At 41.8% G+C, this 26,453-nt stretch overlaps 1 protein-coding gene across 1 annotated transcript in view; it reads right to left on the reverse strand.

Annotated features, from left to right (window-relative positions):
* The window catches only part of RSPO3 (R-spondin 3), a 61,689-nt gene that overhangs the window by 5,009 nt on the left and 30,227 nt on the right, over nt 1-26,453 (reverse strand). The window contains exons 2-4 of the mRNA XM_085056019.1: nt 22,427-22,618; nt 20,785-20,931; nt 18,266-18,463 (exon numbers count right to left, since the gene is read on the reverse strand). Of these exons, the coding sequence (XP_084912145.1) occupies nt 18,266-18,463; nt 20,785-20,931; nt 22,427-22,618 (537 nt within the window). The remainder of the gene's footprint in view (nt 1-18,265; nt 18,464-20,784; nt 20,932-22,426; nt 22,619-26,453) is intronic.

Below are 26,453 nucleotides of genomic sequence, written 5' to 3' on the forward strand. Positions count from 1 at the left end.
CAGCCCCATCCTCGGGAGCCTGCAGGAGCCATTCCCTTCTGCTTCCCTGCAGCCCCATCCTCGGGAGCCTGCAGGAGACATTCCCGTGCCCTTCCCTGCAGCCCCATCCTCGGGAGCCTGCAGGAGACATTCCCGTGCCCTTCCTAGTGTTCTGCCGGCTGGCTGCGGGTGAACTCTCCCGCTGGGTCACGCAATTCTTACTGGGATGCGCTAACGTTACGAACATTTATTTCTATTATAGGTTCAATAAAACTGTTCAAAATTTAAAAAAAAAAAAACAAAAACGCCACAAACAACCCCCCCAAAAGCCCAAAACAAAACACCCCAAACAGACAAAAACCACCCCCCCAAAAAAACCCCAAAAAACCTCCCAAAACCCCCACAAGATAAGTATTTCTAGACAGGAGATAATGAAACATTTTCCAATAGATTGTTTTGCTTATGAAGACAAAATATGTCATATCAGAGAAGCATTCGTGAGATTGTAATACTTCTCTGATGTTATATATAACAACTATTGTGTTACAAATGTATCATACTTGCAATATATATTGCAATAAAATAATTATTTGGTGTCAAAGATAGCTTTTATGTTGGAATGAAAACTTTGTACAAACAGCTGTACTGGAAGAATTGGTCTGCAGGCACTGTCCAATGAGTTTTCTGGTACACAGGAGATACTTTGCTGAGTCTAATAATTGCAAATTTCTGTACTGAAGAAAATCTAGAGACTTGCTATAATTTTGAGAAGTGCAGTAGTTCAAATTAAATGCAGACATGAAATTAGTTTGGATAACAATATAATTACATGTCTAATCAGATTCAAGATGCTGAGTTCTTGTTAATATATTTTATAGCCCCAGGTCAAAGAAATTCCTGTGTTTGTATTATGCAATTCATGTCTGAATACATCTATACATACACAAGCCAGGGTATTTCAGAGGAGCTTTTGCATTGTCTCATCAGATGTGGTATTTCCACTAGATCTATGACTTTATTTTATGGATTACAGAGAGGAAGCATTGGCCATGAAGCATTGGGAGGCCTTGGTATTCAAGAGCTCTGTGTGACAGACACTTAGAAAATCATGACTGACATGAATTAACTATCACAGGTGACAGATTTCATCTGCTTTAAGCATTGTCACTGAGTCCCACCTATTATATTCAGCTGTAATTATTACAGGGAACTTGGGTGCTAAAGTCCCGAAACACCATAGGTAGACATAAAACCTGATTGTGCAAACTGCTTCACTTTGCTGGGCAGGGAGGGAGGTGTTACAGGGTAGGCCACATGGAAACCTCAGAAGGGTGAGAATCTGGCATCAGACATTGTGATAGTTGTATTTCCTTCATCACTCCCGTGAAGAAATTTACCGTGGGAGAGGAGAAGGGGCAAGAGGAGTCATGGAACTGCTCCTGTTGGGATTGCAGGCACTGATGTAATAGGGCCCTCTCTGGAAGGGTCCCTCTGCTTCTACTGTGCTTGTCACCACGGACCACAAATCCTCCCCACTACACTGTAATAAGCTGAAGAGCTGTAATAAAAGACCGCAAGCCAATGCTGTAATGTGCCACAGTGCTCTTTCACACCCCTCACAACCTTATCTGACGTCTTGGAGCTTTCCTGGCTACTGGAGCACTGAGTGTCAGTGTCCCAATCCCTCTGTACCCCACGAGATACAGGACAAAACTTGAGGGTTAAGTGCCACCACACCATGTTGCTCTCCTTCCCACCTGTCCACACCCTTCTCAGAGGCATTTTTAGTCCTCTTAAGCTAAAGTCTGTAATATGTTCCTCATGATGTGACCTGGACAGCAACAGCATGATGCAAAACCCATGCTGAGCAAAGAAGCCGAGAAGAGGAGCATGCCCCAGGCTCTGAACTCTCTTACTATAGCTCTGTCAACAATACTGTCATGCCATATTATGCAAATGAGTAGATCATTCTCATTTTCAAGAAAAGTGACACATTTTTTTTCTGGAACATAGCCTGTAGCATGTACTCTCACTACTTGCCAAGATAACAATCCTCCAAACCCCTGGCTGCCCAGTGATGCAATGGACTTTCTCCTTTCATTCCCAAGCCACAAGTGGCTGAATCATCTGGTATGTCTTTTTGAAGTTTAAACAGCATAACTTTTTCCCTAGCTATTTTATAATCACTAGATTTCTGGGTAACTGGAGTGTGAGAGTCAACAACTTCAGAACAATCTGGATGCTACATGACTTAGTGCATTTCCTGGCCTGCCTTACTGCTGAAGATGCCCCAGCTGCTGAAGAGAATATAGGTAAAAATTTTAATGGAGCTAAGGTGCAAAGACATTCAAGGAGCAAGTAACTTGGGCAAACCTCTCTTCTCCTGCTGTTGAGATGCATGACAACAGCCTACATGGTTTCCCAGACCAGTCCAGATGGATATAGATCTTAAGGCATGTGTCATATCCACAGTTCTATGTGGTGATCTTAGATAATCTAAGACACCTGCACAAGCTCAAAAAGTGGGTCCATGGGAATCTCATGAGATTTAACAAGACCAAGTACAAGGTGCTACACCTGGGTTGGGGCAACTCGCAGTATCTGTACAGGCTGGGGCATGAACAGATCAAGACCAGCCATGCTGGGAAGGACTTGGGGGTGCTGGTGAATGAGAGGCTGGACATGACCCAGCAATGTGAGCTTGCAGCCCAGAAAGTCTAATGTGTCCTGGGCTGCATCGAAAGCAAAGTGGGCAGTAGGATAAGGGAGGGGATTCTGCCCTTCCCCTCTCGTTAGACCCCACCTGGGATACTGCAGAGCATCCAGCTCTGGAGTCCCAGGCACAGGAAGGACATGGACATATTGGAGCAAATCCAGGGGAGGGGCACCAGGATGATTAGAGGGATGGAGCACCTCTCATATGAGGAAAGACTGAGAGAATTGTGATTGTTCAGCCTGGAAAAGAGATGGCTCTGGTGTGACCTAATTGCAGCCTTCCAGCACCTGAAGAGAGCCTACAAGAAAAATGGAAAGTGGCTTTTGACAAAGGCAAGTAGTGATAGGACAAGGGCAAATGTCTTTAAAATGAAAGACAGTAGGTTTGGATTAGATCTTAGGAAGAAATTCTAGAACTGGTTGCTTAGAGAAGCTGTGGCTGCCTCGTCCCTGGAAGTGTTTAAGACCATGTTGGATGTAGCTTCAAAAACTTGGTCTAGTGGGAGGTGTCCCTGCCCATGCCAGGGGGTTGGAATTAGATTATCTTTTAGGTCCATTCTAATCCAAACCATCCTGCTATTCTACAATGATTCTATACCTCAAACACTATTGATAGTTATGGTCGAGCAACTGTATTATGGGATTTGGTGATCAACTTTTACTTACATGTCCTGTCTCCTCTTAAAAATGGAAATACTTCTCTAGATATAGACTTTGGATGTCTTTGTATGAGGATTCTTGAGGTTCATTTGCCTCCAAAAATAGGATCTGGACTACTAGATTGCATTCACTTGAAAAATGTTCTTATTTACATTGTGTGTGTAACATCCTTGCAAGAACAGCGCTGAAAGAGGCACATTAGCAGGAATGAGAATGTTGTTTCCAAATACAGAAATAGCTCAGGCCTGCTCCACAGTCGTTTGCATAAAGCAGGCAGAGAGGAATGGGAGGAGGCTGACCAGATTAGCTACGCCAAGACAGGAGATGCCAGGTTTTGTTGCTATAGGAGATAAGGAGAAAATTGAGTCCTGTTAGGTGTATGGGAAGTCAGAAGACATCATTTCTTCTGCAGCTGGTTGGGAAATTACACCGCTACACCCATGAGCTCAGAAGCAAGGCTTAGGGAAAGTCCCTAGCTTGTGATGATCTCTTGCAATAGAAGCAGTTTGGATGTGCTTTTCTTGTGCCATAGAAAAGACATTGCCAGTGCCGGAAAATAGAATGTCCTTCAGTGAAAGAAGCAGCCAGAGCAGGAGGATTCCTATAATGAGCTCTGTTTGCTGTTTGTGGAGACATTTACTGCTGTCTCTTCAAACCAGAGCTTGTGGGGATTTATTTCCTTCATGCTTGTCTGTTGGGACTAAGGGAATTTGTTAGCAGCCTTGTTTTAATCAGGACTAATGTGCTAACAACACCAATTTTGTAATTACATAACAGTTTTCATCTTATAAGAACCCGCAGCTTATAAAGTCTGAGCACAGCTTACAAAGACAGAAAAGTAATGGCTGTTTAGCAGAGCAGAAAATCACTCCCCATTCCTTAGGACAGGAAGTGACATAGACCATGCTGGTATTTAGGAAACTGGCATTTTTTTCCTTTGAGACTTTTAACGATGACTTCTGAATGGGATTGGGTTTTTGCAGCTCTCCTAAAAGAGGTAAAAAGGTTATGAGTGTCCAAATCCACTTGATAGGTCTCTTTTAAGACTAAGGGAATCAGGAACCAGTAAAAAAACTGGGAATAATGATTGGTACCAAAAGCCCTTACCCTGTTGTTGAAGCATCAGAATATTGGGAAAAATCTCTAATAGCTTGTTTTCCTTTTAGTCACCAATAATCCAAGTCCTCGCGTTAGCTTGGACTGAGGTCTTAAATATAGTCCTTTTTAGAGACTTAGTTCAGCTGGTGCAGGCTTTTGAACAAACCAGAATAAAAATGTGATGCTGCATTATGTCAGAGTTGCATGTTTAGTCTGCTGCTCTAGAAATAATCAAGAAAAGTTATATGTGATAAGAGACAGATGCTAGTGCCTCAGCAGACATTTAAACTCTTTCTAGTACAATAGTAAAATGGAGAAAACACACAAAGAAACTTGTTTCTTTAGTACTCAAATTTGTGCTTGGTGGTCTCTGAAGGGAGGGATAAGTGAGAAAAGATGTTTTCCTTGGCTTTACCTAAACTGGTTGCCTCAATGGAACCTGTTAATTCAGATGATACTTATATGATCCCAATGTCTGGGTGAATGCCTATTTCCATTAGTGACCATGGCTCAAAACTGGGCTATACTGGTGGTTGAGTACAGATCTGGAGGCATTTGCAAGTGCTGACTCCAACACTTGGATCAGGCCAGCAGCTCCTGCTCCAACCAGGATCAGGGAGCCTGGGCATCTTCCACTGTTTCATTTGCTGGCATCAGTGCAGCTATACGCTCCCCCTGGAGCTCCCCTCCTTACATTTCCTTAACTTTTCTGATATGCCAGGAAGGTAAAGGAAGACTAGGAGTCAACAGGATGAACCTCTGGCCCCTCTCGGCACGGTTCACTTGTCCCCTCCACTCTGAGCATCGTTTGTTTGCATTTCTGCCTGGGGTGACACCTGTGCTGACAGGTAGGCAGGAGTCCCTGTGCACCCCAGGCCAGCTGAACAGATGGATCAGCCTGTCAGCAGCAGGTAACATGCAGGGGGATAGCAGCTCCTGATGGATCCATTCAGCAAAACCATCAGCACAGAGGCAGGGTGTTATTTCTTAAAATTCACCAAAGGTCCAGTTCTGCCCTCTGTGTTATATTTGCTCAAACACACGGAGGTCACCAAGGTTGGTGTTTGGTGTAAATGGAGGGAGAATTTGCTTTCAAGGATACTTTTCAAATCAAGGTGTTGAAAATTGACTGTCTCTTTCTGTTTTGTGTCTCCAGTGTGTGTGTACTATTTCAGCTGGCCAAAACATTGATCTTCTCCTCTCTAAGTAGTGCCAGTATTTCCAAATACATTTTCACGTTGATTAAAATGACAGGTCAGGCTTCTAAGTGTCATGTGGATCAGAGACTTCACAGGTTCCCTCTCAAGAAGGGTGACATGAGATTTCACTTTGGCCATCTCCCCATGTTTCTGAAGAATTTTTCTCACCTATTGAGAGAATACCTGGCAGTTTACTGGGTGGAGAGAAGCTTGTGGAAAAGGATACTGGGATCACGAAGACTCTTGGGCTGCCTCTGAAAAAGGCATAGGGAATTTATATGCCAAAAGGATTCAGAAGTTAGCCCAAGGAAGCTCAGGAATCTTGGATAACCAAATTGCCAAAGGGATCTCAGGTTTTTAGGCTGTTGAGTCTTTGTCAGCCTGCTGGGTGGGTTGCCAGAGGACAACCCGATGGACGAGCTGGAAGGATACTAGTCAGAAACCTAACACAAAGGCAAAGTTGCTTCAAAAACCTGCCTACTTTCCACTGGGACTTCATTGAAATCAAAAAGTTTCTGGGAAATATAATGACTTTGGTAATCTGGTATTTTCCATTTCGTTGGGAAATTAAGGCCTATAAAATATTTTAAAAATATTTCCAAGTGGATATGCATGAAAATAACTTGAATGCAAATGCTTTAATATTGCCCGTAAGTCTTCAATTTAACATGAATCACAGATAGGAATTGTCCATGTGAATTTTATCCAGGCTGTCTTGCCTTCTTTTTTTTTTCCTCAAGAATGTGATAAGTTTATTCTTTTTAAATCCCTCTGAGGATGAACTGTGCATTTAGAGCTTTTTGTAGTAACACAGCTTTGCACACTGGAGTGAGCAGCCAGCTTTATGAGTAGCTGGAAGTGGAATGTGAAGAATGATTGTGCCATGTGACAGTGCATCACTGATGTGCACTTCACTTAGGATACTTTACAAACTGACTGCCATGCTGGTTAGATTGGATGCAGATGAGGCCACGTGGCCCAAAGATTGGAGGAGACTCAGCCCCCAGTGAAATAAGAAAGCAGCTTCTCATGACAGAGCACCCCCAAGTGCTAAGGAAGGTCTATAATACCTGATCCACCTCCATTGAGAGATTTGCCCTGTGTCCTGTCTCACACAGATCCTGACAGCAGTGCACAGTAGCTGTTCAGCAGAACTTGCATGTCTTATTTTTCTACTTGGGGCTTGGCTGGTGCCTTAACAGTGTTACAGCAGTGCTGATAAATTGGTAACAGTCCTAGGTGTTCCAGTGGTGTGTAGGCAGCCCATACATCAGGGCTGGCTACTGGAGCTAAACTGCTGGAATGCCAGAAAGCTTCTAAGGAACCTGAAGCAAAAGTTCAGTAAGTGATATTTTCAGTACAACAATGTATTGCTACAAGTCAGGACTTCCTCTAGCCTCTCTGGGAAAAACTGGGACTGTGGGCACCAACAGCCTCTCTCTCTCCAGCTGCCTCCTGCCTCCATATGAAGAAGCCCACCATACACTAATCACCAGATATGCGTGATTCTCTTTCAAACTGAGTAACTAATCACTTTCCTGCCTGCTCTGAGAACTTTTGCTTTAGCCAAAAGGAGAAACCACTCACTATTTCTACAGATTTGTGCACCACCTGGTTTTGTTAGAGGCTCCTTTGGCACTTTTTTAGAACATCTGAGACCAACCCTGTAGCCAATAAACCCAATAATATTTTGCCAGGGTCTGGAATGGCATACTCAGAAACACTTTACAGACCGTGTAATACAGAAGTGTAGAAATCTCAGGGGCAAGAAAATGGCAAATAGTTGGTGCACACATACTGTAGCAAGATCCTATAAGGAGAAGGATGCTTTGTCCAAGGAATTCAGAACAAATAGACTCTTACTTCAACCTCAACCAGAAACTCTAAGATGTTACTTAAAATTGTACTTGTACTTTTGAAAATGTTACCCAAGATGTCTCTATGTCCAGGAAGTTAATTTATGTGCTGTGAAAGAGTGAGTTGCTTTCAGATAAAAACCAGAGGTTCCATCAGCCTTAAGTATTCAGAGGTATTTACAGAGACTCTTCCATCTCTATATTACATCTTCCATTATGTAACATTTAAACTTGAGAGATTTATCCATCATAGCTTAGTTTAATTTAAGACCACTATGGGAAAAATTCAGCAACAAAAAATATACTGTGCCTGGGAATGTGATCCTTTGTCTCACTGACAAAAATTTTTTTCTTTATAATACGATCTTGATATGACATCCTCAGGTTTCACAAGTGTAAATCAGAGATAAGAGTTCCTTAATTGTGGTGCTTTAGAATCTATGGATAAAACCCACTACTTCTGCAAATCAGAGCTGCCAAAGTGCACAGAGAGTCCTCCTTACTTCAATTAATGTTTTGAAGGACCAAATGTTGTACTTCAAATAGAGAGCTCAGGACCCTTCTTTACAGAAGTATTGTTTCCATGCTCATACTTAAAGGTAGTAGGGGCTGGATCACCCACTGGCATTCCCCACCACCACCCACATCCGTACAAGAAATAAAGTCAGTTCCTCTGGATTTAAACTAAATCCTTCTGGTTTAGCAATGCACATTTCTACTTAAGCAATAAACATCTGTCATCTGCCATTCATTAATATTAATTATAAATGGTCACTAGCTCATGGGATCCAAGTCCACCAGCTGAGATTTTTCCAACTTTGACCTTGTTAGGGTTTGTATAAAATATGTTCAGAAGGGTTCTTCTAAGCATGAAGCCAGCAATAAGTGCAATTTGCAGAGTACAGCATTTAGATTATGCACTTAGAACAAGGGCAGTCAGAAGGGGTGGTGGGGAGCGGAGGAAGGAGGGGAGGAGGGAACACAGAGCCTGAAACAGAGCTCCTTTAAATGCTTAAGAGTTTTAGACCTCTCTGCAGGCTAATGACAGGGAGAGGCATTGTCCATAATGAAACCAGCCCATCCATTAAACATTACTGTAAATGAAAGGTTGCGTGAATTAAAGGTTGTTCATCTCATGTTTCAGGAATGTAGCTGTGTTTCATGTCTGAAGCCTGTTTTCCTTTTAAACGGAGTTCTTCAGATGACAAATGAGAGAGAATTTCAGAAAGCAAATGGGCAGAAGTAAATACATGCTCAAGAACAAAGCAGGGACATAACTGTAGCTGTAAATCTTTATACTGGGGCTACTGTTTGCCATAGATATTGGGGAGGATTACATTAGAACTGAGAAATTTAATTACTGGGTCATTTTGCTTGTAAACCAAAACAACAATAGGAAATCCTCACAGTTAATTGTCAAATTCTGACCTTAATGTCAGCTGTATATGTTTCACTCGTGGAACACCAGTTAATTCTTTTGCTATCATTTTGAATTTCAAGGGACTAAAATTAGAAAATTTAGAAAATGCTTTTTCTGAATCTTACATGGCCACCACATTTTAAAATTATTAATGTAATAATTAATTTTTTGCCACTGCAAAATTACTTCAATTAATTTTTTGCCACTGCAAAATTACTTCAAAAAAAACTACTGAAAAATAATATTTGTTTGCATCTGTCCTGATTTTTTTCAGGCCTAATCATACAGCAATATGCCCCTCATGGACCATATCTTCATCTGCTCTTAAAATAGACATACCTTCATTGGTAGAGCTTATATCTCTGGTAAATTAGCAAGAAAATCCAGCCCTGTACTCTTCCTGTAACAATTATGCAAGGCTGATGAATGCAAAGAGAAACATGAACAGATATCTCAGCAATGCAAATGACTAAACTGGACAAAATGAAAGAAAAGTTGATTTCAATTCTTTGACTCAGGCCCAAAGGAAAGTCTGAGCTTGGTAAACGACGCAGGAGGCCCTTATACAGATGTCAGGGGACAGAGATACTTGGATTTGTGCTGTCTCTTTGTGCGAGTCTTGCAGAAGGCAACAGGCAAGAAAAAGTTTTGTGGAAATTTTGTAGCCATTTTATACATGCTTATCAGAGCATTATCTAGTCGCTTACTAGTCTATGAAGCTGAACTACTATACTTAGGCTGTCTCTGATGATTGTTTGTCTAACCTCCTTAAAAATCTTCCATAGAAGTTCCCACAACCTCTCTCCCGATCTTTACGATCTCTGAGAATAACACTGGATGTTATCATCTCATTGGGAATGTTCTGAAGCTCCCTTGGACCTTTATAACACAAAGTCATGGCAGCAAATATAACTTCATAGCATTTTGAAATTTATGAAAGTGAAAGAGAGCTGGGAGGTGGCAGCTGAAGCAGACCAAAAGCTACATCAGGTGTCAGAGCTGGCAGGCAGAGTGAGCTGAGCAGAGACAATGAGACTGGAGATGCAGAGACCTGGGTGGGGAAAAACAAACAGAGCTGCCTGGGTGGGGAAGAACAGGCAAATATCCAGAGAGATGAGGAGAAACAGCGGCCAAAAAGTGCTCCTTTGTTTTCGCTTTGTTACGGAGGAATGCTGAAAATCCCTGCTTTACGGTTAGATCCACAGTGCTCTGAAGTCAATGGGATTTCAGTGGGTCTTGGATCAGGCCCTTTAAAATAAGGGCAGCTGTAACACAATAATGAATGAGTGCCATGCTGCCCATGACTGCAGTGTTATAACAGCATTGCTATACATGGAAGTGTTCCACAGCCCAGGATTTAGCTGATTAAACAGTGCTGGATGTGTCGCCATTAGACTTGAAACATCCACTGCCTGATTTACTCTGTTGCTCACATACCCCAAATGTTTTGCATTCTTGGCCTAAATTTGATAGATGTTCTATCAAACTTCTCTCTTGCATTTGCTCCTCTTTCCAGGACACTCAGGTCAAAATAGAGAGGGATTTAGATCTCCAGGTGGTGAGAGCCAGGTGGGCCTGGCTCCCAGCAGCCACCTCCCTTCACATTTACATTGTAGCAATATTGTCCAAATGTGAGAAAAGAGATTGCTGTGAGGTCTTCCAAAGGGTCAATCCCACGGTGGCACACATCCTGAAAAATCCTCATTTCCTCTTCCAGCAGTGACAAACATGTCACGTCCTCAGGAAAAGCTCCTTACATCACTAGGAGTTAGGAGGAGGACTTTAGAAGCATTAACTGTGAGATGTGATAGAAGATAGTGTGGGGAGAAAGAAAGGGATGTGAGGATGTTCTGGCAGAGGAAGGAAGGGGTGAAGTGTAAGAGAGAATGCAACACTGCTGTTTTGCATGTGGTCTCTGCTCTGTGGCACTGAGAGGGACAGAGAAGCCACCGTTTCCTGTGTGCCTCTCCCTGAAATGAAGTCACTTCAGGTGAAGGTGCCATGAATAAGTTGTGCCACAGTTGTTCCCAGCTGTGCCAGGGAGGAAGATCAGAGACAAGGCCCCTGCATGTCTGCACAACATAACTGGAGGGTTTGTTTAAGGACGCTGGTTGAGCTGCCCTCTCCTCCAGCCAAATCTGCTATGGAGGAAATAGCCCCAGCTGGTTTGGTGACAAGCCAGAAGGTGAATCTGAACCTTGTGGGCAAGAAGCAAACCTCTGTCTGCTTTCCTTTCACAGAATAGACATAGATGCGGATTTTACCTTCTAAAGCTGGAGCTTTCAATCCCAAACATTTTTTTCAAGAGGGAAGAGTTTAGGCAGGTGCTGGAAATTTAGTGCTGAATGAATGCCTGACGGATACTTTGGAAAGAGGAGGAAGAAGGGTTCTTGAGAGGTTTGTATTTCCTTCGGCTTTTCCTTCAAAGCTCTGGCATCTAAAACATAGTCAGCTAGCCAATTCTGGAGCACAAGGAGGCACAAAAGGGAAGATCAGAAGAGAAAAAGAGCTGATTTCTATCCCTTATTTGGTTTAGTGATCTGAGGAGGACAGCACTCACATTGTTCACATTTTACTAAAAGAATGCAATCAGCTTTTTTCTGATTCACTTCCCTTACAGGAACAATTGACCACGCACTTCTGTCTCAGCTTTGACACTATTCCTGTTAATATGAGGCTGATGCTTTTTATCATCAGAGTGCCCAGCACATTTTTTATAGCATGCTCCAGAGGACCTCAGGACATCTGAGTCACCTCCCCACTGCTCCCAAGTGCCCCAGGACAGGAAGGAGGCAGAAGGTGGCAAGAGAGGTGCTAGCAGCAGGAAAGGTGAACATCTTCCAAGGAGCACAGAGACGAAGTCAGCCTAGCACCCTGTGGGCCTAAACTAATTTTGATATCTGAGGGCACAACCATTTTCACCTGTCCCATCATCAGGATGCATATTATTCAGAGAGCACAACCTTGGCATGGTGCACACGTACAGGGTGTGTGCATTGTGTAGTACCATACAGCAGAGGCACAGCACGGATGTGCTACCTGCTGGTGTGGTTCACATGTGCCTGTCAGAACTAGGAGGTTTGATGAGAATTTAGTGTTCACAGTAGCACAGACAAAATAAATATACTTGTAGTGAAATGAAGCATTACTAGTAATTGGTTCACATTTTAATGTCTCTGTTTGCAGGTAGTAACTTAGTAGAACTTCCAAAACTGATTATGATTAAATCTTGAGAATGCTATAAGGTTAAACGTAGCTTTTTCCAGCCTTTTCAGCCCTTGATTTCCAGAGTCAGTACATCCTCTACTATTAGACATTTTAGATTCACAAATCATTTCGACTCATTTCAGCCTTATTTTTCTCTGTGAAGCCTATTGATCTAGGTTGTACCCATGTCTGCTGGCCAGCAGCAGTGGCAGCCAGGTGCTGACTGTGCTCTGCCTTTCTCAGGGTATCCCCACAATGCCATTTCCCTTTGTGTTGCAACTAGTGGATTCCCGGTCTCAGCAACCCTACTATTGGAGGCTGGAAATGTGTTAAAGTTAAAGAGTCAAAACCCTTGCAAGGAAAGGAAATGAGAAGCCCTCTTGGCAGCAACAAACGGAAAATAAACAACCAAACTCTTCACAAGACAGATTCCTCAATTATAGTAACTCAGGCTCGCAAAGGCCACAGTTAGGACCCATTGGCGTATGCAATATGTAAACACAGAGATGCAGTAATTAGCTTCGTGCTCATTTTGAGGTTTCAGAAGTCCTGTGACCTGCCATGGAGTAAGGTCATTAACCATAACCACACTAGTGACCTTCACACAGGACACCCCATCTCTCACAGTTACACGAGAGAACTGTGTACTGGGATGTCTCCCCAGCTCACATGCTCCAGCCCTCTTGTTTTAAATGCCACTGAGCTGTACAAGAGGGAAGAGGATGTGACTTTTGGAATGGGCTGTGATAGGAGTATCTTACTTTCCCACATAGCCATGCTTAGGACTTAAATATGATTAAGTAAAAGTAGTCAATACCAGAAATATCTAGAATTGTCATCCTTTTTTTTTTTTTTTAATTAGAAGAATATTTGTTTAAAAATAGCATTCAGAGGAATTACTGAAGTGTTGTGGGCTTCCATTGCCTTGGGAAGTGACTTTTATCTTTGGAGTGTGGAGTGTATAGGGACAGACTATTCATTTGAGTAAGCTGGTGTACAGCCATTACTAGATGTTTATCAACACAACAAAATGCTGCTCTAACCCTGATTTTGCCAAGATTAGGTGAAATTAATATTGGACATGAGTATTTTTCAACTCCAATTTTTGTTTTGTTGTGGCTGACCTATGGATCCCTTGAAATACACTCATCCTGTTTACAAAGTCCCTCCTCACACCACAGACATGATTAATATGTTTGGGAGCATTATGTGGACATACAGCAATAAGAGATGGAGGAACTAGTACAAAGAAACAGCAGAAATTAGCTGAATTTCAGTTCTCTAAGCTATTGACTGAAACCTGCAGTTTTATATTCACATGTATTCCATACAGTATAGCATATATTTTACTTTATTTACCCCAAATTTATACACTTCCTCATTAAAACTGCTTAGCAACAAATCCTGTTCCCTTGTTTCCCTTCTGTTCACCAGTCTGCATCTAGAAGTCAACTTCTCACCTCAAAGGCATTGCTATCTCTCTTATTCCTGCTGTAAACTTAAAAAAAAAAAAAATCACAGCATAATGCCTCTATTCTCTTTACAGCACAAACCATTAACTGACAAGCTACCTTGCCTCCAGGGGGTTGTAGGTCTTTTGAATTTTGGCTAAAATTACCCCTCTTCCTCTCATTAAAGTATTCTGCTTTCAGACTGTACAAGGTGACAATTCCTACACTCCACAGTGAAAAAGAAACATGCTATTCTACATTTATCCGCCCTGGGTCTCCATGTCTAATGCTTGAATTTTTTACTGTCAGGGACAGGAACTCTCTTTTGTCTGTATCTGTACAGAATGGGACACAGTTAACATTATTTCTGTCCTCTGGATATCTAAACACCACCAGTGTGCAAAAATTCAATATAAGAACGAGAACTACTTGAAATTTATTTATTTGCTTACAGCTGTATAACCAATGTAATCTATCTATTGGCTTACATGATACCCAGATTTCTAAGGTGTCTTCCTTGTTCATAACTAAAACTAGTTTTGGTGAGTGCTTTTGTTCTCTTCAAAACGTGCTCTCCGAAAGCCTGTGAAATTGTCTGATCTCTGGGGGGCTTTACTTGGGACTCAACAGAAAGTCATATGGTGAATATCTTCTTCTTGGCAGAATTACTCATGAAAACATGCAATTCTTTCCCCACAAATACTTTTGTATGCAGAATATTGGAATTTCAGAATATTTGTCTTTCGTCCAGTAAAAGTCAATCTCACACATTTGCAGACAGCAGTGCAAAGGGACTTGTGTTAGGCCAGAGCACATTTATTAAAGCAAAGAAATAATATTGATGGATAATTTGCAGTGTTTGAAGAGCTCTGAAAGTTATGCTTTTCCAGCACATCTATTTGCCATTTGCCATTAATGGACATGGCTACAGGAAATGAGACTCAATTTTTATCTGTCAGTAAAGGGTAGAAGTCAAGAAGGTGTTAAGTGTGGGAAGGTAAAACTAACAGTGCAGTGCACTGGTGGAAAAAACCAAAAAGTGTGAGGAAAAGAAAGGATGAATAGAAAACTGGAACTTAATATCATATAGTCATGCAGACTAAAGAGAATTCACCGTCATGGGATTAAAAGAGGAGAATAATGAAATAAATTACAGTGAGGTTTGGATGAGACTGAGCTACAAAAGGAGCCTCTATGTTGGGAGGGAATTATCATCAGATAACACTAGGATCAACTAATTTAGTGCTAAAATAAGTGAAAAGGACCTTTTAGGCTCTTTGAGCTATTTGTATCCTCGTTATTCCCATTTGTTTCCATCCATTCTGAAAATATCACCATCTTCTCACAGTAGAACATCATTGTATAGCCAGTGAGTGGAAAAAAGGGTTGCAAGATGTCTCATCAGCTTCAATGACACACCAGCAGATGGAAACAAACAAAGAAAAAACCCTTCTTCATCTGCTTTATCTCGTTTTGCGTAGTTGTTCCAGAGACATGTCCTCGCTGCTGTGCGATAGCAGTGCCTTCACTGAGTAACATCCTGTCGCTGACCTCAACGTCTCCAGCAAAGTCACTGAGGCCCCTGTGACGAGCACACCCCGTCATCATGTGGTCTTTGCTCTAACTCCCTCAGCCACAGACATCCATCCAACATGGAAATGGCCGAGAGTGACCGAGCTGACCCTCTCTTCATGGCCATGGAGAAAAGACTAGCAGCACTGCTGGTCTCTGCTGGGTCTGCTGCTACATTTTAAAGGCCAATGCCATGGGAGCTAAACTCTAAAGCAATGACTGAGTGCCCATGGGGAGTTGTACAAGACAAAAGATAATTTTCAATATTTCTCAACAGTAAATACAAACTTATTTACTTTCCCTTTCCTTTCAAGTGTTTCTGTTGTCACCTCCTTCTGCACTCACTGACAGAGCACAGCTAGCCATAAGAACAGAGCCTGGCTTGCTTTCTTGGGCAATTATTCCATTGTTCAAAGGGGAATAGAAGTTTCTTTCTGTGTGAGAAGGGAGAGTAGCAGTAGGGAAGATATGTTGCCTGGAGATTAAGATAGAAAGCTTTGTTTCCCGAATCCAGTAAGAACAGAAGGAAAATTTAGTTTAATTCTCACCTTCCTGGCTTGTCACCATAATTCATCCCTTGAAGCCCTTTTAACCTGATGTATTACATGTGAATTTGCTCAGTTTTATTAATAATTATTTTATTTTTAAAAAATAATAAAATGAGTTCATCTCCCTGAAAAGACGAATGTGAATGAGAAAGACTTTTTTGAATACTGAGAAAGTGAATTTCAGAACAAAAAAAAGAGGCTCTCAGACATAGGCACACAAATCCCAAGGACACAGATAGAGTTGGAGCATAGGTTCCACTTTTGAAGGGACTGAGTATAAAACAGGCTGGAATATAGACTGACTTGCTCAAAAGAAAGAAAAACCCCCACCTTTATGCATATTGCAGAAAAGAAGGAAAGAAAAAGATTCATGATTGTGAACGAATTCTTGCGGTGCACAGTATTTTTCAAGTATGGTTTGGCTTAAATCCCATAAAATAAGAATGGACAGCAAAATACGTGAGTAGTTTCTTCTAAAGTTCTTATTACACAGGAACAGCAGGCATTTCTCAAAGAGAAATGTCTTGTCCAATCTGAAGTGTTTGCCAAATTGCTATAAGCAAATACACAATATCATCGCCTCAAAAAGTCCCAGTTTCATAGTCCAAAATTACAGTTCAGTCCTACATTTTCATCTCTGTCAAGATTAAGCTTTGGTAGGGAAAAAAAAAAATGGACTCTTTCTCCAGTTACAGTGGACTAATGAGAGGCTGTTTCAAGTTGTGCCACTGTGTCGGAACAGAAGCATGGACGTTTTGAACATAGGAATCTATAGGATTTCTTAAGGGAATCTGTAAATAGTAGTCTTGGCTGCTACCTTGATGCAGATACACCTCTCTACCTCTGCAGGACACTGCCTGACACAAGGAGGAGCAGGATGGGACATCTACACCCACACATCAGTACATCTACCCAGTTCTTTGGTGAGGAGGAGTCACCTGTCGCTATCTGGTCCATAAGATCCTCCTTATAACCACAGAATCACAGATTCAGAGAATGTGATGAGTTGAAAGGGACCCTAAAGGATCATGGAGTCTAACTCCTGGACTTGAGCATGAGCCACACCATGTGCCTGACAGCATTGGCCAAACATTTCTTGAGCTCTGCCAGGCTTGGTGCTGTGACCACTTCCCTGGGGAGCCTGTTCCAGTGCTCAAACACCCTCTGGATGAGAAACCTTTTCCTGATATCCAACCTAAAGTTCCCCTGACACAACTTCAGGCCATTCCCTAAGGTCCTGTGTCTGGTCACCATAGAGAAGAGATCAGTGTCTGCCCCTCCTCTTCTCACAAGCAAGTTCAAACTGCAGTGAGGTCTCCTCTCAGCTGAACAGACCAAATGTCCTCAGCTGCTCCTCATACGATTTCCCCTCCAGGCCCTTCACCATCCTTGTGGTCCTCCTTTGGACTCTCTCTAATAACATTATTACAGGTACATCCCAGGGAATGAGCCAACCTTCAAAAGGGTTACAAGCTCCAAACCCCTTGAGCATTTCCATAAGTAATCTGCAGCAACCCTGGCCATCACTTAACAGTGGAACAGTCAGCTATTGGTGCCAGCAGCTACTGCTGCCTCACAGATGTTCACATGGAGGGGCAGCTGCTCCACCTGTTCCACTCACCCTCAAAAGGGCTGGGAGGAAAGGGAGAAATACATGAGATGGGGAAATGGAAGGGACAGAGAAAATGGAGCAGAGGAAATATTCTATAGTTATTCCTGTGTCAACCAAAGGAGCTTCACTGAGGACAGATGAAGTAACTTCCCATCTGCAAGAAGGGGAGTATAATCAAACAACAGTATCTGCTGGGTAGAATTTGTGTAAATTATTATTTCATAGACTTCTTAAGCATCTCCCCGTCTTAACACGTGTGACGCCATTCTCTCTCTGCTATGGAGGGGCATAAGTCCAACAAGTTGCCTTGCATGGAGGGACAGTTCTGCTGACAGTCTTGCTTTTTGGGTGAAACCAAATGGAGTTTCCCATGTCTGCCATGCAGCACTGTGGTCTTTCTCCCATGCTGAGACTCCATGATGCAGATGCAAATGGAAGCATCAGGCTGTGTTGTTCAGCCAGAGCTAGCAGAAAGAGTTCATAGTGGGAAAGAAGCCACAGCAGTGCATTTGCAAGAGTTAAAGTCTTACTTGGAGGAAAGCATGAAATAGGAATTGGTTTGGAGGAATCCCACTGTTGAAGCATGAAACTTGGCTGCCTGATACCCAGCAAACAACACCCACCAGGACATGTTTTATGATGGATCTTTTTGTTCTGAGCACTACATGCAACTTTTCATCTTGGCAGCTCTTTCAGCAGACAGAATTGAGAGAAAAAGTGCCTTCCCATCCAGCCCACCCTGTCCTCTCTAGATCACACAAAGCACGATTTTTAAGCAGTGTTAGGACTTTATTTACTGCAGGCAACGGCACAGTTCTCTCCAGCCCGAAAAATACCACGTCAATAGCAGCTTTGGTGAAGCCTGAAATTGAGCCCTAAGAATTCAGGTGTGAGTTATTAAAAAAAACACAATACCAATCTCATATTATGATGAGGATAACTTGGTACCTTTTCCTTCCTTCTGACATCTCTTTCTCTGTACAATACATTTTCTGCTCTCGCTTGTAGCTGGGCAAGGATTGCCCCTTGCTGACGGATGCTGTACGATCTCTCTGACCCTTACTTCATTTCCTCTTTTGAAACCACAGGTTTTTCCTTTCTTCATGCAGGGGCTCCACGGACTCCACTCACTAGTTTCACAGTGCACTGAAATAAACATAAAACAAACTGAGCCTGACCAATATATTTTTGTATACACAATACATATGGTACATTATTTTTATTCTGCATCAGCCAAAAGGCGGCAAAAATTAATGGAACTAATCAGCAGTGAATTGCAGCAATGAATTGACAGAAATGGGACTGTTAAGGATATACAGCACAAAATAATGTCAAATAATTATGCCAGTTACTATTTTCTATTTGCTGTTTTGTAATTCCATTCCTGAAACAAGGCAACAACAACACAATTGGTCTCAATGAAATCAGTTACTGGGGTTTGTTCTGAGTTTGCTTTGGTTTGATGGAGGTGTAAATCCTTTTAGCTTCAGTGGAATAAACTTTGGTCATGCCTGTGTGAAAGGTGAGTGAAGTCATTGGGTCAAGATGCCGCAGCTCATCTCAAAGGTATTGAATTTGGAAATCAATAGTTATAAAGGACCAACTGATATCAAAAGATGTTACATTAGAAGTCAAGTATCTTTGGTCATCTAAAGAGCCATCACCTGTAGCATACACAAACTGGAAACAGGCAAAGCAGAGGAGAATTTGGGTCAGTGTGAGGTTTCAAGCTCTTCAGAACAGTGCAGGTTACCCTTTCTAAACCACAGTGATGTGAATGTGCATCCTGTACTATTTGGAAGTCAGAAGGTGTGTCATTTCACACTTGTCCAAACAGCATAAACAAAAAATGGGAATAACCTTGGAAACAACAATATGCTCTTAATAGCTATCCTGCTCGTCCCATCTCCTCAGCATCATTCTCTTGAAAACAGATAGTAAATATTTATATTTAAGTCCAACTGTATGCTTGAGATTATAAATCACCACTGAAGAATGAAAGACTTCCAGCCCCACTATAAGGAGGAATTAGTAAGTCAACATTTTTCCAGATCCAGAATTTACTTCCAAATTTTCTGAAACCTAGAAATATAACAGACTTCAGGCAATCTCTGAACCTTCCTCCAGTGGATTGTCATGTGGGTCATTTTTTCAAGTTACACTGGAGCATTTCTGTTAAAATAATTGGCTTTCACGTGCACAAAAAGGCTCTGCTTTTACTCCATAGCTTTAAATGGCTTTTCCTAGTTGAGATTGACTCATTGTTAAAGCAGCTGAGTCTACAGCAGTTAGAAACAGCCATCAAGAAACAAAAATGATCCCTTGAAATTCCTTCAAAAATGAAAGTCTTTGCTTGAAAATAAAACTGTAAAAGCCTACACTACCACCTGAATGAATACATATTTGAGCAGGAAAATGCCAAACTACTGCACATTATTTTTATTCCTGCATTACTTGCCCTCCAAAACACTCGATGCCAGAGAGAGCTATGTGCATGATACTGTGGGGGAGGAGATTTCCATCATGGCCAGAGTGTGCCTAAGTGCTCCCTGGTTCCTGTTGACTGAAGAGGTTGCCACTTGCACTGCAGCTCACAGCCCTCAGCCACCACAATTCACAGCCAACGTACTGAAATGAGCTGAACCCTGCCACAGCTTCAGTGTGCCTGTGGTGGAGAATGCTAACTGCAGTTCACAGGCAAATAAAATGTTCTTATTTCATTTGGAGGGGTGGCAGAGTTAGGTGTGGTGGCCTCCAAAATTGCCCTTGTGTGAATAATCGGAGCTTTTGAGTCAGAGGCTGAAGATACAAAAGCAGGTCTCTTCTTCACAGCCAGTGAGTCACAATGACATCAATCTGACTCCTTCAGTGTCAGTGACACCCTATTTAGTGTTTTTTTTTAATCCTCATTTTCTGAAGTCAGGTGATCATGCACATATACCATTTTGGAGATTGGGTTTTTTTAGGGGAGGGCTGCTTCCTTAATATTTTAATTTCTATCCTTTAGCTTTGGAAAGGTAAGCTTCAAAATGTTGTTGCATGTTTGCTTTGAAGGCTCAGGTAGTACAAGGCAGCTAAAGCAAAGCCATTAGTATTTTAATCTTTCTTAAACTACATGTGGGGTCTGACTCAGGGTTTTTGAACCTTTGATGTAAGTGGTGCCGCATAACACTGTAACAGAGCAAGTAAGAGATGTATGTCATTCGACCTCAGGGCAGACCAAACAGGCTGTGCTTCCAATGGCAGAATTGCCTTTAGCATCAAGGCTGTGTTTGTGGGACACAACCAAGTTTCTGCCTCTTGTGAAGTGGCAGACTTGGGAAATACCTTGATTTTTTGTGCTGGAGAATACATCTTGTTATGAAGAATATTTTAATTTGCACTTCTCTGGTTTTGTAACTGATTGTAAGTTCATCAGATCCCACTTCCCTATGAGAAAACCAGGCAGACATGGGGACCAGACTTACCAATGCTAGTGCACTCCATCGTGTGGTTGTTGGCTTCCAGCCCATCAGGGCACTTTTCAAGGCACTTTCCACTGTACAAGTAAAACCCACTTTTACACTTTGTGCAGAAGTTTCTGGTGAAGCAGGTATCACAGTCAGCTTTGCATTCTGAAATGGAAACAGTAAACAACAGTGTTGTTGCTCTTTGCCATGAACTGCCATGGGATCACTCACATATACCAGAATCACACAATTCTAGCAATGTCAGACAATCCTCAAAGGAAGCAAATTATATTAGGTCTTCTTCCTGGCCTGTACACATGGTGAGGCCAGCCACAAGCGACCCTGGTAGGGGTGAGAATTTAGAAAGGATGGCCTGATGTTGAACAGCCTCACACTGCTAATCTTCTGGAGACCTCTGCAAGTGGCAGCACATGAGAATAACTTTGTGCTGCTTCTGCCCTACACTGACACCACACAGGAACTAATTAACCCTGTGGGGCACAAGTCCTGGATTGGCTCCACACCGCCTATCTCCATTCATCCAGGAGAAATAAAAATATGCCAGAATTTAGAATCTGCTTAGGACTGTTTTGGATCAACAGATCTTTCTTTTTCTATAAATGGTTCCCTGATGTTCAATCAGATGTTCTGTAGTGTTTCTTGTTTTCTTTATATGACTACACAAGTTGGCATTGCTGGTATATTTCCCAGTTCTCAGAAATTTTTAAGAGAAATGCATAAAACCTTATGTATGGCACGGCTCATGTCTGATATGCAAGGCCACACACTGCTAAAAAGTGAGCAAATACTTTGCAGTGTCAAGTTACTCTGTAAGACTTTACTCTGGGGTCCATTCATTAAATAACTTTTATTACCAGGTAAAAACTGGGAGAGTTTCTTGGCCGTCGCTCTTATGTTTTTATATCACCTGTGGGATTAAAAACAGTGAATTCAACAACAAAAAGAGGAGTGGGGAGGACATTGCGATCTTTCCCAGTTCATTTATGGTTCAAAATCCATAGTGGGGTCAAAATGTTTCCTGAGCAGCAAAGAATGGAGTTGGCTTCTCTGTCCCCCAGCCCAGAGACAATATGAATTGGTAAATTCCCCCAAATCAGGCTGAAACCCGGCCAGCTGAAACTGGCCAGCTTCTACAGGCATTCAGAGGAGTACAATGAGTGTGAGACAAGCTATAAAGATACCAGGGCAAACCACATCTCCAAAGAATGCCACCTGGCATTGTCTGTCCTTGTTGCAGGGGTCAGGCAGGTAAGGGCAGTGGATTAAACAGCTCCAGCCACCAAGGTTCAGCATTCCTCGGTCCCCACTCTCTCTTCAGAGCTGCTGATGTTCTCCTGCTGCTGGAGGGCAGTGCCTGGCACCTACGGGCACTTCCTCTTCACATGGGCATGTAGAGGAGGAGGCCATCACCTGGGTTCTAGGCAGGTCATTCATGCAGAGCCAGGATCCCTGAGCTTTAGGTCATTTTGTGGTCTTTTAACTTCTTGCTCATGTTAATATTTACTGCACTACTACAAAGAGCTGAACAAATAAGGACACGGCCTGTCCGTCTCCTTCTCTGTTCATTTGACTCCTAAGGAGACACAGCATTCAAGAGAAACAAACAAATCCATGCACTTCCCCTTTCCCCAGCACTTACTTGCACACTTATTAATGTCGGGGTACCGTGTCCCATAGTATCCGCTTGGACACGAGGAAAGACATACTCCAATCTGTTTCATGCCAATCCTCTCCAGAACAAAAAAGAGCCTGGGCTTACATGACAGGCATCCATTGTAGTCAGAGCATGTAGCACACCCTCCTTGGCAACCCTGGCTCACGTTAGGATGCACTGAGAAGAAAAGAATTACAAAAAAACAGACAGTGAGAGAACAATACATTAAACAAGACCATGAAATAATGGTTCCTCCGCACTTGGAAGGGTGGACCATCCATCTCTCTGACAGCTCTTAAAGATTGCTTCATTTTTTCTTGTGTCTCTTATGACCTGACTTGTCATTTCAGAAATTATTTCATCTGCATAAAAATGAGAAGCTCAGCTGACATCTTCACATCTTGCAGAAATAGCCAACAGCAAAAGATATTTGAAATAGATTGTATGGAAGATCAGCATCCTAGAGAATTTTTTTCTTTTCGCTATTTTCAGGGGCTTTTCTGCCTTGTATACACCTGGCTCAGCAGATAAATTCATGTTCTCTTATGCCTGCTTTCCCTAGCTGGATGATTAAAAATCGATCTAGTATCATTTCATTCATTGACTAAATGCCGTTTGATTTGGGTTCTGTTGTGTGGGAATATGCCCTTGTGAGATCTGATGATAATTTGCCTTAAAAAAAGACACAGGAGAGCCATCCTTCTCACCCTTCTTTTTTTCCCTGGAATGTTCTCTCTGGCATGTTTTTAATCTCTAACAATTACAACCTGATGTTTAGACTTAACTGTGGCATTTACCCTGCTCCAGTCTCAGCATGCAGCATAGGTAGAATTATATTTGCCTTTCAATTGAATTGTTCTAATTCTTCAGACAAGGAAAGGGAAATTTATTATGTTCACTGCCTAACTTCTTTAGGGACTTGGGGATAGCAGGAGGGAGGATGCTATTGCAGACTATCTTTTCTGTAGCAGAGATTAATCTGCTGTGTGATACACTGAATGGTATTACTTCTCAGTGATAGAGAATAAAGTTTTGCATCCTCCTGTACTTTAGAAGTTGTTACATCCTTTTAACTCCTTCCTGCTTGATTTCTTAAATAAATTGGAAGTAAAAAAATAATGAAGCATCGAGTAGCTCCAGACCCTGTGTCCCCTCTGTTTTAGGCCTTGTCTTGTATGAAAAAAACCAGGCATTTTTCTAAGTGCAAGCTTTCATCTCTCAGCCTGAGACATCTGGTTATATTTCTTATATATGAGAAATATAGTCCTCATTTACATTTTTAACTTGTGTTTGTAAATACTAATGGCTTCCTGTTCTGCCTTCTCCTCAGGCCAGTGATAATTTTATAAATATGCACATGCCATGGTGTGATTGCCTATTTTAGTGCTTTGATTTTATTTTGATCTGCAGACACTGCTAAATAACTTGCACATACAATGAATTTGCTTTTTTCAACTCCCTTCTGTGGAGCCCTTGGAGGCAGACCAGAAGTCCATATGAATCCATGGCTTAGATACTGAGAGCCACCACTGCCTGCTGCTCAGGGAAGGATTGCCTGCAGGGGAGTTCAGGAACACCTCCGTACTTTGTTCACTTCCACTCTCAGCAGAAAAGAGATGTCCCATGAATGGGGAAAGCACTTCTCTGTGCTCTGAGGTTTCAATCATAAGTCCTGTAATCTGAAGAACCTCAAAGGGAATTCAAGTTCACTCTTCCTCTTCTATTAATAAAATGAGGAATGAGGGTTATTTCTCTCAGTAGGGCTGGACATGTATGAGATGTACCAACTTTGGCCCTGTTGTGTACAAACAATTTCTGTGAGAATACAAGAAATCTGTGCACACTGAGACACTCATAGCACAACCTAAAGTGTGTTTACCATGAGGGCGCAACACCACTATGAGTACAAATTATATTCTGCATAGTGAGAAGTTACATCTGCAATGCAATTATCTGACTTGCTTTCACTAGACTTTCAAAGTACTGACTACTTAATAACTAAATTTTTTTTTTTCTGAAAATATTCCAGAGGTACAGAGCTTATTGATTTTGAAATTAAGGGCCTGGAAATTTTGTTCTTTTTAAAGTTAAGTAAATGAAAACATCCTTGTCTCTCTCTCTCTCCTCTGTCTTGTGGCTCTTGTATGAAACTACTTTCAAAGGCAGGCACAGTAATGTGATCTAAGAAGCTGACATTATTTAAAAACTATCTGTGACTTTCCTTCATTAAGTCTGACAGTTGGATGAAAAAGCAGCTGAAGTACAAAATATTTGTCATCAAAGCTGCTATATAAAATATGGATGATCACTTTTGACGGGAAACATATTATGTGTGAGCACCTGTGACACATCATTATGAATAGATTCTCTTGACAGAGAAAACATTATGTGCAACCACTCTGAGGTCAAGCTGTGTGTGTGAGCTGAGACAGGCAATACTTTACTATTGAAATATGATAATTCTCTATAGCTAAGATCCATTTCATGGCCAATTTCCATCTCTCCTATAACTTCAGAAGTACTAAGTACAAAATAAAATGCACTCCTAGCCATTTTCAAAATTTCTGCCTCTTTTCATGCATTCCAGATACATCTCATACAAATTATACAGCAAAAATGGAAAGCCTGTAATTCCAAATGGCAAATGTTATTGCTAGTGTTATAGAGCAAGTAATAGCATAAAATATGCAAGTCAAGCTCCATTGATTTCATGTCACGTTACAACTAAACATGTGAAGCAAAATAAGTTCCAGTTCTTGGAAATTCTTAAAGAAAAAGCATAACTAAAAAGTCAGAACTAACATTTTAAATGAAGTGCATTTTTTTTTCATAGAAAATATTAAAGGAATGATTTTTAAAATTGTCTCCTACTATGTGTGGTGGTTTTTTTGAGTCTTGTATCTGTGTAATAAAACAGTTTCTAGTTGCACTTTCTTTGAATTCTAGGTAGACCCTTATTCTGGCTCAGGCAAGAATCAAAGCAGGGACAAGCTGCATGCTCCAGGAATTGGCATTCTTTGAAAGCTCTGGGCTTTGTCATTGAAGCTGGGAGAAAACAAATTGTGAAGGAAAAATATTTGTGCCTAGACAATGAGATAACATGTTTGAAATTAGGCATCTCCAAGCTCCAGCTGAAGATCTCATTCTTGTTACCTCTCAGCCTCCTCCTCTCTAGTTCAGACCCAGATGCTTGCCAGATCCTTGCAAGGTATGGGCCAGTCCCTCCCCTGCTGCAAAGGCCGAGTGAGATTGAAGGGTTTCCAGAAGGTAACACAGCAAGTTCAGGCTCTAAAACATATTTCTGCCACAGGGCAGGAACTTATTACTTCTGTGTACAGAACTGGCCCTTACTATTCCTCTCTCATTGTAGCAAATTGTTAGTACCTGCAGATCTCAAGAGCTTCAGCAACTGCACACCATAACTCCAAGGAAGCAACCAGAAGTTTTACCTCTTTTTTCCCCATGTCAGACATTGAGCTCAGAATGACGTGCCACAAGAAGCTGGAAACATAAACCCCATCTGGTGAAATCCAGTCACAGTATACCAGGTGTATGCATTGCTTCAAATTTCTATACTTAGGTCAACAGTAGAAATGGGTAAGTAATGTATATCCACTTTAAGAAATGCTTTGAAGTGAAAAAGCAGGTGAAAAAGCACTAGGAGAGCACAGACCACTCCTGTTAGCCTCAAATTATAGATGTGGTAACAGGGACGAAGAGAGGTTCAGTGTCTTGGCAGAGGGTTGGGCACTGTGGCCTTGTGGGTTAGACACTGACTGCAGAACCAGGAGGCATGGACTACAGCATTGCAAATAGGTCCCAGAAATGCTAAATAGTCTTGCTTGAAATCACTTGGTCTTTGGTGAAACCTGCTCCATTACAAAGACAAAATAAAGAATATATAAAAAATTCTCAACAATGTTCAGAACTGACTCAAGGAGGATGAAATAGTCTATGCATGACCCTACTAGCCATTGAATGCTCCACCCTCTTGTATCCAAACACTTTTTGA

Source organism: Lichenostomus cassidix, chromosome 3, assembly GCF_008360975.1.
Source record: "Lichenostomus cassidix isolate B80296 chromosome 3, HeHo_3.0, whole genome shotgun sequence".
NCBI classification, from domain to species: Eukaryota; Metazoa; Chordata; class Aves; order Passeriformes; family Meliphagidae; genus Lichenostomus; species Lichenostomus cassidix.